The 17,117-nt window shown below is 43.1% G+C and overlaps 2 protein-coding genes across 3 annotated transcripts in view; one reads left to right on the top strand and one right to left on the bottom strand.

The window, feature by feature from the left end:
• Positions 1-11,074, top strand: part of SNX25 (sorting nexin 25) — a 91,287-nt gene extending 80,213 nt beyond the window's left edge. Inside the window, exons 14-19 of the mRNA XM_070364298.1 lie at positions 836-1,000; positions 2,704-2,821; positions 6,897-6,963; positions 9,658-9,851; positions 10,310-10,410; positions 10,933-11,074. Of these exons, the coding sequence (XP_070220399.1) occupies positions 836-1,000; positions 2,704-2,821; positions 6,897-6,963; positions 9,658-9,851; positions 10,310-10,410; positions 10,933-11,013 (726 nt within the window). The 3' untranslated portion in view covers positions 11,014-11,074. The remainder of the gene's footprint in view (positions 1-835; positions 1,001-2,703; positions 2,822-6,896; positions 6,964-9,657; positions 9,852-10,309; positions 10,411-10,932) is intronic.
• The window catches only part of LRP2BP (LRP2 binding protein), a 34,949-nt gene continuing 24,811 nt past the window's right edge, over positions 6,980-17,117 (bottom strand). Inside the window, exons 9-12 of one of the 2 annotated variants that reach the window (XR_011462885.1) lie at positions 16,467-16,641; positions 14,753-14,865; positions 12,107-12,136; positions 6,980-9,871 (exon numbers count right to left, since the gene is read on the bottom strand). Coding sequence is in view for 1 of the 2 variants with exons in the window: in XM_070364300.1 (XP_070220401.1) it covers positions 14,800-14,865; positions 16,467-16,641 (241 nt within the window). In the remaining variant the exon portion in view is untranslated. Of the gene's footprint in view, positions 9,872-10,946; positions 14,866-16,466; positions 16,642-17,117 lie in introns of those variants that run through there. The other variant, XM_070364300.1, reaches the window with a different exon arrangement.

Raw genomic sequence — 17,117 nt, 5'->3', positions numbered from 1 at the left:
GCAGAGAGGGTTCTGCCCTTAGAATTCGAGTTCCATCCCCCAGGGGGTCACCCCATCCGTGGGGCAGGATTTCTCATTGGTTCGTTTATCCCGCAATCCCGAGTCTGTGAGTACCAGACACTTGCACATCCTTAGGGTCACATCGTTGACTTTCTGTCTTGCCAGGAGCACCTGCTTTGCACAGAAACGAACCTGACAATGTCCTCCTTTCTTCTCTCCTAAGGCCAGACAAGCACATAGAGAACTTCAAGGAAATTTCCAGTTTAGGGGCCAATAAAAAGTTACATAATTATGTAAGCACGCACCACCTGGGGCGTGTGGCAGCCCAGGGACAGAAAGCTGCCGCCTGGCAGGCAGTTACCACCTTGTGGCAGCACAGAGCTCTTTGCTCAGCTGACGTGCAAAGTCCGCAGGTAGCCATGAAACTGGTTGAATGAGATCCTGGTGTGCTGTGCAAATACGTACCTTGTTCCAACACAGACGAGTGACAGTTAAGTTGACTTTGAAAGGTGGTGGCCCCTGAATCTGCAGGCGGTTTGTAAAGCGAGACTTTTCTGTTGCCCCAAGCCATGAGTTCTCTTGTGGGCCAGTATCTCCCACCAGCAGAATGATAAGGGAGCTCCAGTCAACCTCCCCAGAGTTGTTTGCCATTGAGATCTGTGAGAATCAGGCTAATGCATTTTCTTTCAGGGGGAAAGGATAATGGTTTTAGATTCAGAATTGTGAGGAAAGTACACTTCCTGAGATAGCCAGCTCTTCATCTTAATGTTGGGGGCTCCCAGTGCATAGACGTGTTCCTACCATGTAGGAAGAATTAATCCTCTTTCTCCCACAGAATCTGCTTTCGGATGAAAGACTGTGTCAGAGTGAAGCACTTTATGCCTTTTTGAGCCCTTCTCCTGACTACCTCAAGGTTATTGACGTGCAGGGGAAAAAAGCCAGTTTTTCATTAGCCTCGTTTTTGGAAAGACTCCCTCGCGACTTCTTCTCGCATCAGGAGGTGAGCTGTCTAAACGTTGTATGTCTTTGAAACGTATTTAAGCGAACGTCTTCTTGCAGGCTGTGTGAAGCAGCAGGTGTTGGTGCAGGCCTGCTGCACGTGGGGACAAAGCAACCCCCTTGAGTTCCCATTGCGGTCGTGTTGGGGGACAGGACGGGTAAGCAGGTAGGTGGGTGGGATGCGGCCGAGGTTCTGCGGAAGCCCCTCTACGGGAGGCGGCCTGGCTGTTCCCCAGGATGGGGACCTTCACTTTGGAGGAGTTGGAGCTGATAATGAGATTCAGGACATAAGGATGTGTTAGGGAACAGTCAGCAGGTCTTGGACTGGGGGATGGCTCTGGGAAGGGGGCTGATGGAAGATGAGGCAGAGGGTAGGAGGAGGGGCAAGGCTGTGCCAGGCTGCGGGGTTCAAGCTTTATCCTCGGGATGGAAAGCTGTGGTGTGTTCCAAAGCCAGATGAACCTGGCAGTGATGTGAGTGGGTGAAGGAGTGAATAGAGGGAGACAGCAGACGTGGGTGATCTCATACCCGGGCTTCAGGCTTCCCTCCAGTGGGCTCCTTACTCGGGCTGCGACCCTCACCTGGCTCTCCGGGAAGTTATCCGAGCCCGTCTCTGAAATCTGGCATCTCTGTAGTTCAGTGAAGGACCCCTCCACCTCTTCATTGGAATTGGTTTAATGAGTTTGGACAGAAGGAAGTGACCGCGGAAGGAGCATCTGCTACATCGTGAGCTGGAGCGGAGCTCACAGGGGATGCCATGCCCACCTGCCTCCCCAGCATCTCCCTGCCTCTCTTCACGGCCGCATGTGCTGTGTCCGGTCCGACTTGGCCCCTCACCTCTGCCACCTCCCGTTTATCCCTGAACCTCTCACCATGTCCCCTGTGGCCCAGCCACTGCAGGAATCTGCCCTCTGAAATCTGCCCTCAGGCCGCAGGTCCTCCCTGCTGTCCGCAGCCTCTGGTGGTGGGGGGACTCCTCCTCTGAGACTTCCCGGCTGCTCCTCTGCCGTCCAACCCCGAAGCCCTGGTCCCACAGTGCCAGCTGCTCCCTCTGCAGACAGCAGAATGGACTTCCTCGGCTGTCATCTTCTGGCTGATGTCTGCACCCCTGCCTCCGCTCTGCACCCCGCTACAGAAACAGCCGCATGTTTCCTGGTCACCTCCGCAGAGAGCCCAGGGCCTCTCAAAGTCCAGTGCCGCGTCATACTCATTTGCACTGGCCTGGTGCCTGGCATATAATGAGTTTTCAACTGAAAGTTGCTGATATGAAGATCAGGAAATGAGACTAGCTGAAATACAGAATAACAGCTTGATTCAGAGCCTTAAAAAAAAAATTACTTTAATGATACATGCCTGTAAAACACAGTGAATTTAAAATCACTTAAGCTGAAAAGCCTTTTAAAACCCCAAATGGTTAGACAACTATTTTGTCATCTGCGAATTCACTCCTCATTAATGCAGTGACAGAGGCTTTTCAGAATTGTTTTAGAGCTTGAATAAGGCTTTGGGATCAAGCTTTTCCTTGGGGTTAGATACACTTTGACCTTTTTGGAAAAGGCCTAGAGTTCTGCATGTAGGGAAGTAGAAGGACTGTCTGAGGTTGAACCATGAGGACATCATTCAGAACTGACACTGCAAGAGGGATGGCGCCTGCATCTGTCTTGGGTGAGTGACCTGCTTTCCGTGACTTTTCTGTTCCCCCAGGAGGAGGCAGAGGAGGACAGTGACCTATCAGATTATGGTGATGACGCAGATGGAAGGAAGGATGCCTTGGCTGAACCGTGTTTCATGTTGATTGGGGAGATTTTTGAACTTCGAGGAAGTAAGCCTCTTTGTTACGATTCAGTGGTGTTTTCAGGTTAAGTGGCTGTACACACGTGGACACACGTATATTTAACATGCCTTTGTTCCTGAAGCAGACGTATTTATATCCATTCAGCAAATACTTTCACAGGCCAGCCAGACACCAAGGTCGGCTCTTAAGACAGGTTTCATCTCTGTGCTCCTAGAATGCAGGGTCCTGATTACCCTGCACCTTGTTCCTCTGAATACAGAAAGCCAGAATGCTTTGAATTTCTTTTCATGGGACTTAGCACAGCCTCATGGCTTTATCATCAAAAGGTATACAAAAATTGACTTTGCGCAGCAGAGGAAGAGCCACTTGTTAAAGGTGAGTATGTGGCCAGGGACGCAGGGATGGCCAAGTCTGCTTTCAGCCACCTCTCTGCCCCAGAGCAGTGGTCATCCACGGAGGCATGGGGGACTTTTGTCCCCGGTGGACACTGGGTGTGTCTGGAGACATTCCTGGCTGTCACAGCCTGTGGGGTGGCACTTCGGGCATCTTCTGGGTGGAGGCCAGGGCTGGTGCATCTACACCCCCAGAGCCCTGGGCAGCCCCACAACACAGGGTTCTCCTGACCCGAGTAACAGCAGTACCACGTTGAGAAATCCTCCTCTGAAGGCCCCCGGGGGAGATGGACTTCAAAGAAACGAGCATCAAGAGGATCAGGAGACTGTTCTGCTCAGACCTGCGCGGGCGCCTGTCCCAGAGCAGCACTGGGTCAAAGGTCAGACTGCACTGCTTGGCTCTTGTCACTATTCCTGAGTGGGACCCTCTGCCCACACTCACCTTGCTCTGAGTCATGAGGCCAGCATACTCAGGCACACCTGGAGCCTGAGGTGTGCTAGCTAGAGGTGCTGCTGCTGCTAAGTCGCTTCAGTCGTGTCCGACTCTGTGCAACCCCACAGACGGCAGCCCACCAGGCTCCCTCATCCCTGGGATTCTCCAGGCAAGAACACTGGAGTGGGTTGCCATTTCCTTCTCCAATGCATGAAAGTGAAAAGTGAAAGTGAAGTCGCTCAGTCGTGTCTGACTCTTGGCGACCCCATGGACTGCAGCCCACCAGACTCCTCCGTCCATGGGATTCTCCAGGCAAGAGTATGAGTGGGGTGCCACTGCCTTCTCCAAGCTAGAGGTGCTACAGGTGCCTAAAGGCACACCTGAGTGCCTAGAAAAGGAAGACATGGGAGGAGCCAGGTTTCACAAGGCATATCACGCCGCCAGCCAGTATGTGTTGCCCTGAGAGTGTCCGGGCCTCTGTCCCCTTGGATGAGCATTTCTTCCCTTGGGGCAAAGACAGTGCTGAGAGTTGGTCCTACACAGGAGGTAGGCTGTGTGTAGCTTCTTACTTATATACCCCTTAACATGCCACTTAAAGAATTCTGTGCAGATGAAGAAACTTCCAAGGGCTGTTATAAACTTGAGCACATCTTTGTCTTTTAATCCTCAGTGTCTGTTATAATGCCTCATCTGTGATCCATAGTAGGTGATCAATAAAATGCTTGGGTAGATGAATGAAGAGGCAAGAAAATTTATAGTGCTGGGATTGCTTTGTCATTTAAGTTTTTCTTTCTCTAATGTGTGTGTTAGTCACTCAGTCGTGTCTGACCCTTTGCGACCCCATGGACTGTAGCCCACCAGGTTCCTCTGTCCATGGAATTCTCCAGGCAAGAATACTAGAGTGGGTTGTCGTGCCCTTCTCCAGGGGATCTTCCTGACCCCGGGATCAAACCTGGATCTCCTGTATGGCAGGCAGATTCTTGACTGACTGAGACACTGGAGAAGCTCAGTGGTTTCTTTCTTCCTCTAAACCAAATCTAAAATAATCAGCAGACACTTCAGAAACTTATGTTTTAGCTATAACTCCATAGGGGAAACAAAGACATCTCAGAGGTAGAGTCTTCCTTCAGTGAATTTACAGTATAAGGGTTCCCAAAATGTAATTCACATTGAGCAACAGACACAATTAAATTCTAAACTCCAGGCAGAGGTTTATATATAAGGATGTTCATTTGAGCATAATTTTAATAATGAAAATTTGGAACTAAGTCAAACTTCCGAAACAGGTGGTAAATTAAGAACTATCCACATGATGGAGTACTGTCTAAGTATGAAGGATCCTTTCCGATGAAAAAGCTATAGCTGGTCTATATTTTAGGCACTTTGAGATGTTTGCTAATGTTTGTATAGGCAGAACAAACCTGTCCTCCACCCACCGAGAGTCTGACTCTTCCTCAGTGAAATCTGGTCTGTTAAACCGTGACTCCTCCAGAGCTGGTAACAGTGAGAAAGCACCATCTTCGCCTTTGGTCAGTGTGTTCTCTCTGCCACCGGGAGACTGAGAGAGAGGTGGACGTGTCAGAGGCAGTCAGGCCAGGAGTCAGGCCCCAAGTCCTGTCTCCGCGGTGTGCACTTCCTCCTCGTGCCTGCTCAGAAGAATGTTTGGTTTTGCTAGTGACATTTCAGAGGGCAATAAATAGAACATCATTGATAATGAGATGTGATTTATTTGCCATCAGCTAAATCCTAGTGTTGCTGCAGCTGCCACGTGGCTTTGAAGGGATGAGTCCTTGGAAGGAATAATGGGTGTGTGTGTGTGTGTTGGGGGACTAGAGAAGGTTAGGAAAACACAGCAGAGTCAAGGGAATTGGTGGCGGGAGAGAATTTGTAGCAGAGCTATTTTTGGTTCCTGCTCTAGTTCAGTTTATGAAAAGGGACCAGAAATACAGCTGTTTTAAACATTTATGACCAGGCACTCGGCTGTCAGGCATCCTTCCTGGAGCCGCCCGTGTCCTAGACCCTCTCTGGGTGTGGCCACCTCTCTGCTGCCCTAGAAGGTGCACAGGTGATCCTCCCAACAGACACACGCCTCCTGGGTGCTCTGAATTCCATCAAACATGAAGGGCACTTCTGAGGCATGGTTCTGATTCCAAGACAGGACTCTTGCTTAAAGGATTGACATTACTGCACCTGGACACATTTTAAAAGTTAGAAATGACTTGAGAATGTTTTCAAGCCTAGTTCCAAGTCTGTGTTAACTGCTATTGATATTTGTAGAGGTGGTTGTGAATTTACTCATTTTTTTCTTACTGGTGCAGGAGACCTGAACTCCTGGCCCTATCATAGCCAAGCCATGTGTCAGGAGCTAAACATTTCAGTTCATGGAGGTGACTATATAAAGGGAATATTTGGTTTTGATTATAATTTGCAGGTCAAAAATATCCTCACAGCATTTCCTTGCCTTCTTTTGGTTTATATTCATATTCTACACTTAAAGCAATGTGTCTCCTAATCTAATGCTAATAGTTAAGAGTTTAGGTCTGTAGGAAGCACCCTTCACAAAACTCTTTGACACAAAATATTGACGCAATTCTTTGAGCAAAAAAAAAAAAGTCTGTGTTAACACTGCCCTTTCCCAGGTGAGGCGCCAGAGGCTGGGAGGAGGGGATGGCGGCCGCCTGCTCCAGGCAGTGGCGCAGGAGTGCTGGGTCCATGGCTCACTCGGGATCCTGGGTCTTCCCAGTTCCCCTTTCTTCCCGCACAGGCATAAAATATATAAAGCCCCTGGTCTACACAGCAGTATTCAAAGGGAGCAGTTAGGTCCAGCAGTTCATAAATATTTCAGAATATTCATCAACATTTGACCACAGATGCTTCTCATTCACAGCACTGTTAGAACATTGGCTTCAAGAAGCCAGACAGAAATCTTCTGTCTGGGTTTGCACCGTCCGCTAGTGGAAAACAAGACGTCAACAGCCCAAGGACTCATGAAGTTTTTAGTTCCACTTGCTAGCTCAGTTGTTGTTAGGCACTGAAAAGCTGAAAAAAAGAAAAACTGTAGGTTTCATCAGTTGCTAAGTAGAAAATGAAAGCTTATTAGAATTCTCCTGGGTAGTGAAGTTTGCTAACCTGGACGCAAATTCTGGAACTCATCGCCCCTGACTTGGTGTCAGGACTCAGGTTGAATGATATGGTGAGATTTATGCTTTGTGCTGCTGTGAAGACGTCACGACTGTGATAGCCTGTGGTGATGCTTTCCCTCTGATTTATATTTCAGTGTTTAAATGGGTGAGAAGAACATTGATTGCTCTCGTTCAGGTCACTTTTGGAAGAACCATCAACAAGTAAGTTGCACGAAATTAGTATTTGAATTCATGCCCTACCTTTTGCCTTAACAGTCAGATTACCTCCACAAATGAGGGTCTCTTAGTTTCTCTTTGATTTCTGATATGATTCTAAGACTGGAGAGGGAAGCAAATTTCTGCAAGACTCTCTCCCCCAGAACACACGGTGCACCAGATGACAGAAGCTGGCGCATGCTCCCGCTGGCTGGCTGATGAGGGTCGGAAGACTGTTCTGTAAAGTTCTCTGTTGACCCTGATGGCTGGTTTTAGTACCGTGGGTGCAGCATTTTTATGTCACATGATGGGGTTCAGTTTAAAGGCTTAGACTCTTGAGCCAAAGGAAAGTAGGATGAGCAGCACATGGCCAGTATTTATTTGAAGGGTCTGCAAACCATACTTTTTTTTTTAGGGTTGAGGTGGCATTAAAATAGTATATTCTCTTGTTAGATGAAACCTGAGTATCCATGAGGGGTGTGTATATCCTGTTACACTGCTATGTAAGCCATATGTGTATTCTAAACTGTAGCACATTATCCATATACATAAAGGTTACATATACTCAGCACTCTTCAACTGTCAGCAACATGACTTTCCCACACAAGAAAAACTGAGACTCAAATGCTAAAATTGAGGGGGAAATCAATTTAACAGCAAAATACATTTAAGATGATTATCAGATATTTTTCAAAGTGAAAAATTTAGTTGTCAAATGTGTGTACAAGGCTAAAGTGATAGTTTTATTACACAAATATTATAAATTTTGTGGGAAACATAATAAAGAACACTTTATATTTTTATTCATTTGCAAATAGAATATATTTCCTTTGTGGTGATAAACCAGAATTTACTTCTAAGATTTTTTTTAATGGTGTTAGTTACTTGTTTGGTTGACTCAGTATCGTGGGCTTTTGTTTTAAACAGAAAAATGCCCTGTTTAACTTACAGTTTCAGTCTGATGAAGGCCTTGGATAAAGTTTTCAGAATGGCCCCATTTTTCTCAGAACTCCAGACTTGCACATTTCTAGTTTCAGAAAGTCACGTATACATTCCTTGCTTCGATTTATGATGTTGGCTCTTAATGCTAAGATGAGCAGCCGTGGGTTGACAGCAGTGAACACATTAGGCAGTGGTTTTCCTGGCCGGGGGAGGGGCACCGGGTAGGCATCTCCAGGCTGCTGGCTCAGGGGGCTTGTCCTCAGGTAGAGAAGTGGCGGAGCACCCCGCCCTCTGCTCTTCTGCCTCAGGCAGACAATGCCACACCATGAAGTTTGGCAGCAGCTCCATGTGCCTCCTGCCTGGTACTGACTGTCATTTCACGTTCCAGAATGGCTTCAGAAGCTTCCTACGGTTTTGGCTAATACAAAGTCAGACTTGAATTGATAGAAGATATGTAGGAGATGGCCTTTGGGAAAAGCCACTCACCTAATTCTAAGTTGCGAATTGAAATTTTCATTCTTCATTTCTTCATGCAGTGCCCACTCAGTGGGTAACCTAAAGACTCCAGGCAAGACAAACTGTTTTGTGATGTAGATTTTATTAGGCAGGTCAGCAGGTTCTCTCCTAAAGCAGAAGTCCCACTGAATTAATAAAATTATTTGATTTAGTCTAAGCAGTACTGGGAAGTGTCTTAGGAGACATGCAATTACAGGATTACCACGGTTCTGACTCATAGTGGACTCTGGACTTCACTGGTGACTGGGTTACTCTGTGCACAGTGCTGGGCTTGAAACATCTATTTCAGATACTGTTCCTGAAAACCAGACATCGTCCCTTTAAAAATCTGGTTGGGATGTCAGATTCTTAAAGGGCTGTTTGATTGATTATTTGTAAATTCAGTTTGAAGTCTCAGGCCTTCCTGGTGCTAAGAGTGGAAGGTGATTCTGCTCCCCTTTCCTGCAGAGACCTCCCGCCACCCTCAGGACTGCTCCTCCTGTGAGCTCTGCTGGTCTCTTGACAGCAGCAATCCTGTGGGTGGTTGGAACTGGACTGCTGAAGTCGGCGTTATGCAAGACCTGAGTGACCGGGCATAAAAGCCACTTATAACTCTGCGGGTCAGGGTCTGTCGGTCTTTATTCCTGTGGGAGGTTGGAGTGGCTGGGCGGCAGTGTATCCTCTCAGAGTGCTCCCTTTTGTGGGGAAAGGGGTATCTTCTCCCCTCTTTGCCTCGTGAGCCTGTGAGATGCTTCCCGGGTTGGAGAACTCCGCCCAGCACCCCCTGCCACAGCAGCCCCAAGGGACGACCAGTGAAGACGCTTGCTTCTCCCCGGGACTGCCAGAGCTCAGGAAGGTCTTCAGGCCGTTTTTCGCTGTCTTTACATGGATGGATGTTTTCAGCTTGCAACACTTTATGGAGAAATTAGTATGTTAAGTACCGTGCACAGTTAGAGTAGTTGCCAACTTCAAATGAATCCATCTCCTCTCAGTTATTGCCTTTCAAAATTGAAAGACACCGTGTGGCAAACATTTAGAGAAGTCAGTAACAGTGGAAATGTGAGCTGCAGGAATGAATGGCCATCAGTGTTACCAAAATGAAAAATAACTTTCAGAGTCAGTGTTTAAAAATCCAATTCCTAGTTTATTCATCAAACGCCTAGATCACACTGTATCTTAACCTACCCACTGATAAATGCCTTTTGAGAAACAGAGAATACAATTTTTAAAAACCTCATCTGAGACGTAGTTTTCTCTTAAAAGACAAATTCGGGACACAGTGAACTGGATTTTCAGTGAGCAAATGTTGGTTTACTACATCAACCTTTTCCGGGATGCTTTTTGGCCCAATGGGAAGCTGGCACCGCCAAACACAATCCCACGCCAAGAACAAAGCCGCGCGCGCAGCCAGGAAACAAAGCAGAGAGCCCAGCAGAAGCTGCTCGAGAACATTCCAGGTGAGGCCTGGGTTCTGCTTCTGAAAGTCGGACAGAAAGGGAGTGTCGTCAGCCCCACTAAGGCATCTGCCACTTAGGAAACATTATTTACAGTGAAAAAAAGTGATCATACTTTTTTCTTTCAAATCATGTCTTGTCCCTTGCTAAGAAATTATACTGAAGAGTCCCCAAAAGAACAGTACTGGTTATAATTTCACTAGAACAATGTTTTAGATAACAGAATTTTATACTTTAAAACCCCCTGTTTTGAGAGCTATGGTTTTAATTGGGGTATTAAAATTATAGTCTGTATAAATGCCTGTCAGAAAACTATTTTTTCCTGAAACGCTGGCAAGAACCTGCCTCTCAAGTTCCTCAGCGCCTTTATGTGCTGGGTGCGCAGGGCAGGGCCTTACTGGAGGTCTGTGCACGGCGCACTTGTATCAGTAGCAGCTTGGAATATAAACTTAATTTTTCAGATATGCTTCAGAGCCTTGTTGGACAGCAAAATGCCCGTTATGGTATAATAAAAATATTCAATGCACTTCAAGAAAAGAGAGCCAATAAGCACCTGCTATACGTGAGTAAAGCCTCCCAGAGGATTCACTGTTTCTTCAGTTGTACATTTCTGTTCACATATGGGGGTAGATTTTAATTCTTTATACTCGTAATCATTTTTATTACTTATAACTGAACCCATTTTCTCTGCTTTATTTTTGTCTGTTCAATTTGCTTTAAGAAAAAAAAAAAAAACCACTCCCAGTGGATGCCACCTCCTCTTCCCAGCCTGCTGTTGTTTCTCTCTTGTGCTGTAACATCTCTGCCTGACTGCTTTGCTTTGTTATTTCAACAAAGCAAACTGTTTCCTAGCTGTCTGTCTTATAATAGTGAGCAATATTAAATACCCTGATGGTCTGATGATGGTTAATGGACCATGAAATAAATCAATCTGAATGGAGTTTATAGAATATGGATTCCTTTGGAGAGCAACTTGTTCACCGAGGAGCATCTCAGGCTTAAAATTAAATTTTAGTCTTAGATGTAGATATCTGAATAAATCTTCAGAGAAAAAGACTTTTTCTTTCTTTCTTTGTTGGTTCAGGTGCTGATGGAACTGCTGCTAACTGAATTGTGTCCTGAGCTGAGAACTCATTTAGATCAACTTAAAGCTTGTCAGGTTTGAGACTGCACAAATAAACCACCAGAGAAATGTCTGTACTAATAGACATGAAACATTTTCCTCTTTTCCACAGAGGGCTTGACTGAGACCCACACTGAACTTCTAGTTACCTCCCTCTAGTTTTATGTGAATGAAGCAGAATTGGGGAGGAAACTTGATGCTGTATATTAGGCAACAGAAAAAAAAAAAAAAACACTTGTTAATTATTTTTATTTTAATATAAATCCTTTAAAGGACAACATACTGTTTGAAATATAAATGTTGATATGTGATAAGAACCTAGGAAATATTTTAAATATTTATGAAGTTTTGTTTTAAATGAAGAACTCTGAACATTGTACAGTTAATCTCCTCGCTGAGGACTCTGAACATTCCTCTGTTTGTGTGTACTGAATATTGTTGTGCAATGCTTTGTGTGAAGTTATTGTGAAAATTTTCCTGTCTTTATTTTTACCAAAGATTTCCCATAGTTTGAAGCATTTGAAGCAATAAATTATAAAAATGAATCAGAGCTCTGATGTTTAAGATGCTTGTATCTTTCTCTCAAAAAATAATTTGAAACACTGAAGGCAGTTCAGATATATATCAAGTGCCTTGTTTGCAGAAAATGTTGTGCATGTGAGTTCTTCTGTAAGGAGGTATAAAGGTTGTGCCATTCTCCCAGAATGAATGTGAAAAATATGATTTTTAGTTGAGTGAGAAGAGCCAAATGGGTGCTTAAAAAGCTGTATTCGGCATGTGGGATGGGAGCTAAATTTTGAAAGACAGGCAGGAATGAGATGGGGAAACAAAGAGGAGGGAAGTTACTTCGTGCTGCTCATGACTTGACTGTGTCATCAAGTCTTGGGGACTAGGACGGGCATCAGGTGTACAGACGTTGCTTTGTTTTCAGTAGTAGGGCATGGACAAGGGACTTAATTTTCCTGGGTTTTACCATTTATTATTATGCAGTGATAAGGAAACACTTCCCCTTTCTACCCTCCAGGAATACTGAAAGAAACTAATTAAGCAGAAATTCAGTTTGAAATCCATGAAAGAAAAATACTATGTAAATGTCTATTAAAATGGTATTGATTATATCATTGTTAGAGCATACCTGCCAAGTTCTTGATATAAAACATAAGTTCTGAAAGAGAAATGATTAAAAATTAGTAAAGCAAATTTTATCTCTGAGATTCTGTTAGCTACAGCTCTTTGATGCTTTTCTCAAACCAAGATATTGTACTTCGGAATGATCATTCACAGCAACATAGAAAAGACATTCAGAGAAGAGAAGCAGAGTGAGGTCAGAAAGCCCAGGAACTTCACAGCAATTACTCGAAGTGCCCATCTTCTGTAATTAAACCAGAGCTGTTATGACTTCTCAATCTTAAGTCTTACTTCTTCGTAAGTTATCACCTATAAGGACTTAACCGAAGTTTTGATTTTTCTTTTTTTGTAAACAGTTAATGATCTTGAAGCTTCACCTCCCTTAAAGACTGACTCCAGTCACAGGTCAAGGTATGCATCATGGCTGGTGGCAGTGGTAGTAATAGTTTTCAGGGGCTCACTTGTGCTAGACGTGCCAGCCTTATGGTAACTACAGTAAACTGTGATTTTAACTTCTGTGTTGGATTCACTTAGGACATGCAAGCATAGCATATCACAAAATATGACATGTCACATTCCTACCCTTAGGATTTCTCAGACCTGTGTTCTAATGGCCGTTAAAGTGGTCTTCACTTTGGAGACTGAAGAGTGACCTATTAAAAAGTGCGATTAAAGTCCCCATACACAGCTTTATTGCATTTCTGTTTTAAGATTGTTAAAGGCTCAAGGAAATGGACTGAGTGTGGAGAAGAAAATACCAGTTGGGAATATGGATCTTCATAAACTGAAGGAATGTTCTATGGATGCTATTAAGAAAACAAGAGCAAAGCAAGTGGGTTTGTATTGTAGAATGCTTTAAGTTAGGTTTTTATGAAATCTTGTAGTGGGCTAGAGAAATGGAAAAGTTGTTCCTGGGGAAGAACAGAGTCTTCAGTAGAGATCCAAAAAGCAAAGGACTGGTTTTCAGGGATGGTTTAAGTTTCTACTCTAAGAGATTTAAGGAGAAGTATATGGCCTAAAGTTTGTTGAAATTTCTTCCCTTTAGTTATCTAAGTTATCTAAGACAAAATGAAGTTCAAGTAATACAGACAAACCAGAACATGAAACAAAAGCAGGTAGTTTTGTGCCATTTAATACTTCGTTAGTGACCAGCGCCTACATATTAATTGTATTTTACCAGTGCTATGATCGGAGAAGGCAATGGCACCCCACTCCAGTACTCTTGCCTGGAAAATCCATGGACGGAGGAGCCTGGTGGGCTATAGTCCATGGGGTTGCTAAGAGTCGGACACGACTGAGTGACTTTACTTTCACTTTTCTCTTTCATGCATTAGAGAAGGAAATGGCAACCCACTCCAGTGTTCTTGCCTGGAGAATCCCAGGGATGGCGGAGCCTGGTGGGCTGCCGTCTATGGGGTCACACAGAGTCGGACACGACTGAAGCAACTTAGCAGCAGCAGCAGCAGTGCTAAGATGCGGATAAAGCGATGGCACCCCACTCCAGTACTCTTGCCTGGAAAATCCCATGGACGGAGGAGCCTGGTAGGCTGCAGTCCATGGGGTTGCTAAGAGTCGGACACGACTGAGCGACTTCACTTTCACTTTTCACTTTCATGCATTGGAGAAGGAAATGGCAACCCACTCCAGTGTTCTTGCCTGGAGAATCCCAGGGACGGGGAAGCCTGATGGGCTGCCGTCTATGGGGTCACACAGAGTCAGACACAACTGAAGTGACTTAGCAGTGCTGAGTTCTTATAAATCACTTTAGAAAGGATAGGTGTGATTTATAAAATAAAGCCAAAACATTTACAAAGAAGGTGTCATTTGGGTATCTTAAACAATACTTTCAATATTTATTTTACAGATGTGTATTTCCTTTAAAATCTTTTGGGTATGGATTCTATTTTTTCTGTCGGCTTTTGCCTTTGTAAATGTAATGGATAAGGAAAGTCTCTTGCTGATTAAACAATTTCTAGGTCTTATACTGGTAGATGATTTGAGATTTTATCTTTGAAATACACTGAGGATTTTAAAATATAGACAAGGATTTGAAGTTCAAAGAGACATCTTGTTTCAATATAGTAGTTTTACTCACTAAGATGTTTAAGGGAAGATATAGAGAGGCAAAATTGTAAGCAGCTTCTTAAACCCACTTATTTTCAAATTTAGATTTCAAGTTTTTCCTTTCAATTTGGAATTTTTAAAGTTTTAGATGACTGAATAAAATTATTAAAAATTCACAAAAGTAAAGATTAAAGAAATTTAAAGAATTAAACTTTGTCATTTTTTTGGTAAGTTTGTAGCACTTATACTATTAAAGCTAAGACTGCATCAAGTGTTTCAGGACACTATTTAAGAATGGAAAAAAACACTGGCTCTATAGAATAGTTTTCAATACCTGACACAATCTGGGCCACTCTCTAGACTAAGACTTGGATCTCTGAGGACTCTTCCTGCAATTTGATCTTGTTAGCTAGGTTTCAAGCTGTATTATACAAATTCAAGAATGAAGGTATCATGCCATCATGATATCATTAAAATACCCAGGTTACCATGCCACCATTAAAATACCATGCCACCATTAAAATACCCAGGTTAATCTAATGTGCGAGGCAGAAAACATAGCTGTTATAAAAATTATAAAAATACATACATTCTAAGCTGTTAGAATCGATGATCTTTGTTGAAGTGCATTGTGATCTAAATTCTTTGATGAATAAGTAAAGTGTGAAGTTCATCTGCCAATGCAGGATTCAGACGACAAGCCTTCAAATTCAAAGAAAGTTATTTAGACATATTTTGGACTGTTAAACCTTTTGTTTTTAAGAAGAGTACAGTGATTTAAGGGAATTTTGTAATTAAGATACATTTCTACTCTAATTGCTTAATTAGGGGAATTCAAGTTAACCTACGAAAAATAGATCATACTAAAAATAACCATGCTATTATCATTTGGGGGAGAGAGAATTTTCAGTGCCCTCCTTGCAGTCTGCTGAAGACCACCACTGAAGCCCAAGTCCTTTTTCTTGGAGTAAAATACTTAGAATTTCCCTTATTGTGCCTCATCTGACGTGATTCCAGACCCTTCACGGGTATACTTTTAAAATGCAGAAAAGTTAGAGGAAGTATCTCCCATAAAATCCAGTGACCAAAACTGAGTGATGGGTCTGTATTATCTCCCAACCTAAGGAAAACAGTTTTACAGTCGTACCTGTTTATTACGTTGTTTTGTTTAGGATGAACATGTATCACATTTCTGGATATTTCTCACCCAGAGTTCTCTTTGCTTATGTCTACTTGGAAAGGATACCTAGTACAGAATCTAAAACTGACTTGGTTTGGAAACTGGTAAAATAAAAGAATGTTTAGATTTTAAAAAAGACAGCTGCTACTCATACTGATAAGATGGTGTAATGGTAGATACCTCAAAGGTTAGTTGTATTTTTGTACCATATTCTGATATTTGTGTTGATATGGGTTTAATACTGTGGACATTTAATTTCCAACAAAGTAATTTAGGGTTCCAAACTTGGTGACACATTGCAACCTCCTGGGGAACTTAAATCTGCCCGTGTCCATTCTAGGACATGAAATTGTTCTGAAATAAGGCCTAGGTTTTGGAATTCTTAAGAGATACCCATGTGATTTTAACATGCAAATAATTTTGAGAACCACTGCTATAACATAATCAGATTTTTAGGCAGGGGACTTAGAAAATTCTTCTTTGCTCTGTTCCCCTGCTCCAACTGAACAATTTGTGTATTATGTAAATTTTTATGATCTAATTCCAATTTGGACTTATGGATGTCAGGTGTGCAATTTTTTGCTTTCTTTTTATTAAGAAAATGAATTTGCAGTTACTATTCATAATGACTGCCTTTCTCACTTCCTCTACAGTTTTTAACAGTTGCGTTTAGATGTGAAATCTATTTGGTAGAAATAAACTGATCACATAGATTAAAACATGAAAAGGCTTATTTTAACTAGCTGTAGTAGATGTCATGCATAAAGAAACCTTAATGAAATGTACTCTAATGTATACAGAAGGAAATAGAGATTCACACTTTTTCTGGGTGAACTAAGGCATACTTGTTCAGGCTTTAAGGTCTTAGTGCTGAGCCTTAGGCTGCAGATAGTGAAATAGAATAATTTGCATCAAAAATAGAAATTTTACCATCTGAGCTTAATTATGTTAAAAAGAATGAGAAAACTGTCTGCAAACAAGCTGCATGTCTAACAACTTCTGGGTAGACAGAGGTTATCTGCATAGTAAGTAAGAAAAAAACACTACTTTATAAAATGTTCAAGTCTCAACTAAAAACCTAGAAATTCTAATTGAGTCCATTTATGTTTGCGATAGGGCTTACTTTAGAATAATAGCGTTTGGCTGTCGCCTCATCCTTTGTGACCCCCAAGCCGAGCTGCAGACACCGCGCGTGGTAGAAAGAGGCCATGGCCATGCCTCTGCTGATGAATTCCGGGAGACAGTCCGTGACCTGGGCTATCATGGGGATGTCGTGAACCTCATCATAGTCGGCAATCCTGCAACACCCAGTCGTCAGATTTAAAAACACTATCACTTACGGTTTACATTTTTATAAATACATCCAGAAATTCTCCTTGTGCCCCAAGTGGTTTCCCTAGCATTTCTACAAGTTTTAGAACTGAATTGTTTGCTGTGTGGGGAAGGGTAAATACAGCCAACTAACGCAAGTGGAAGAGGAACTAACCACAGTGGTTACTTGACAGCCCCTCTAGGATTATGCTTGTCAGGCTTAATAACCACTAGAAAACATTACGTTTAAAATATTACTACCAAAACTCTTACCACTTTGCAGATCTAAACAATGAAGAGAAAAGCAGTCTTCTATCTCTCTGGGTATTTAAACATCAACCTTGAATTTGGACTTCAGTCACAGAGGACCAGAAAACACATTGAGAAACTTGCACATCTATGTTAGTGGGCAATAAAAAGTCATTCTTTATAACCCAGATACAGAGATGGACAATTATATGGA

The sequence above is a fragment of the Bos mutus genome, chromosome 27, assembly GCF_027580195.1.
Source record: "Bos mutus isolate GX-2022 chromosome 27, NWIPB_WYAK_1.1, whole genome shotgun sequence".
In the NCBI taxonomy this organism is placed as follows: domain Eukaryota; kingdom Metazoa; phylum Chordata; class Mammalia; order Artiodactyla; family Bovidae; genus Bos; species Bos mutus.
This window is presented reverse-complemented; position numbering and strand designations above follow the sequence as displayed.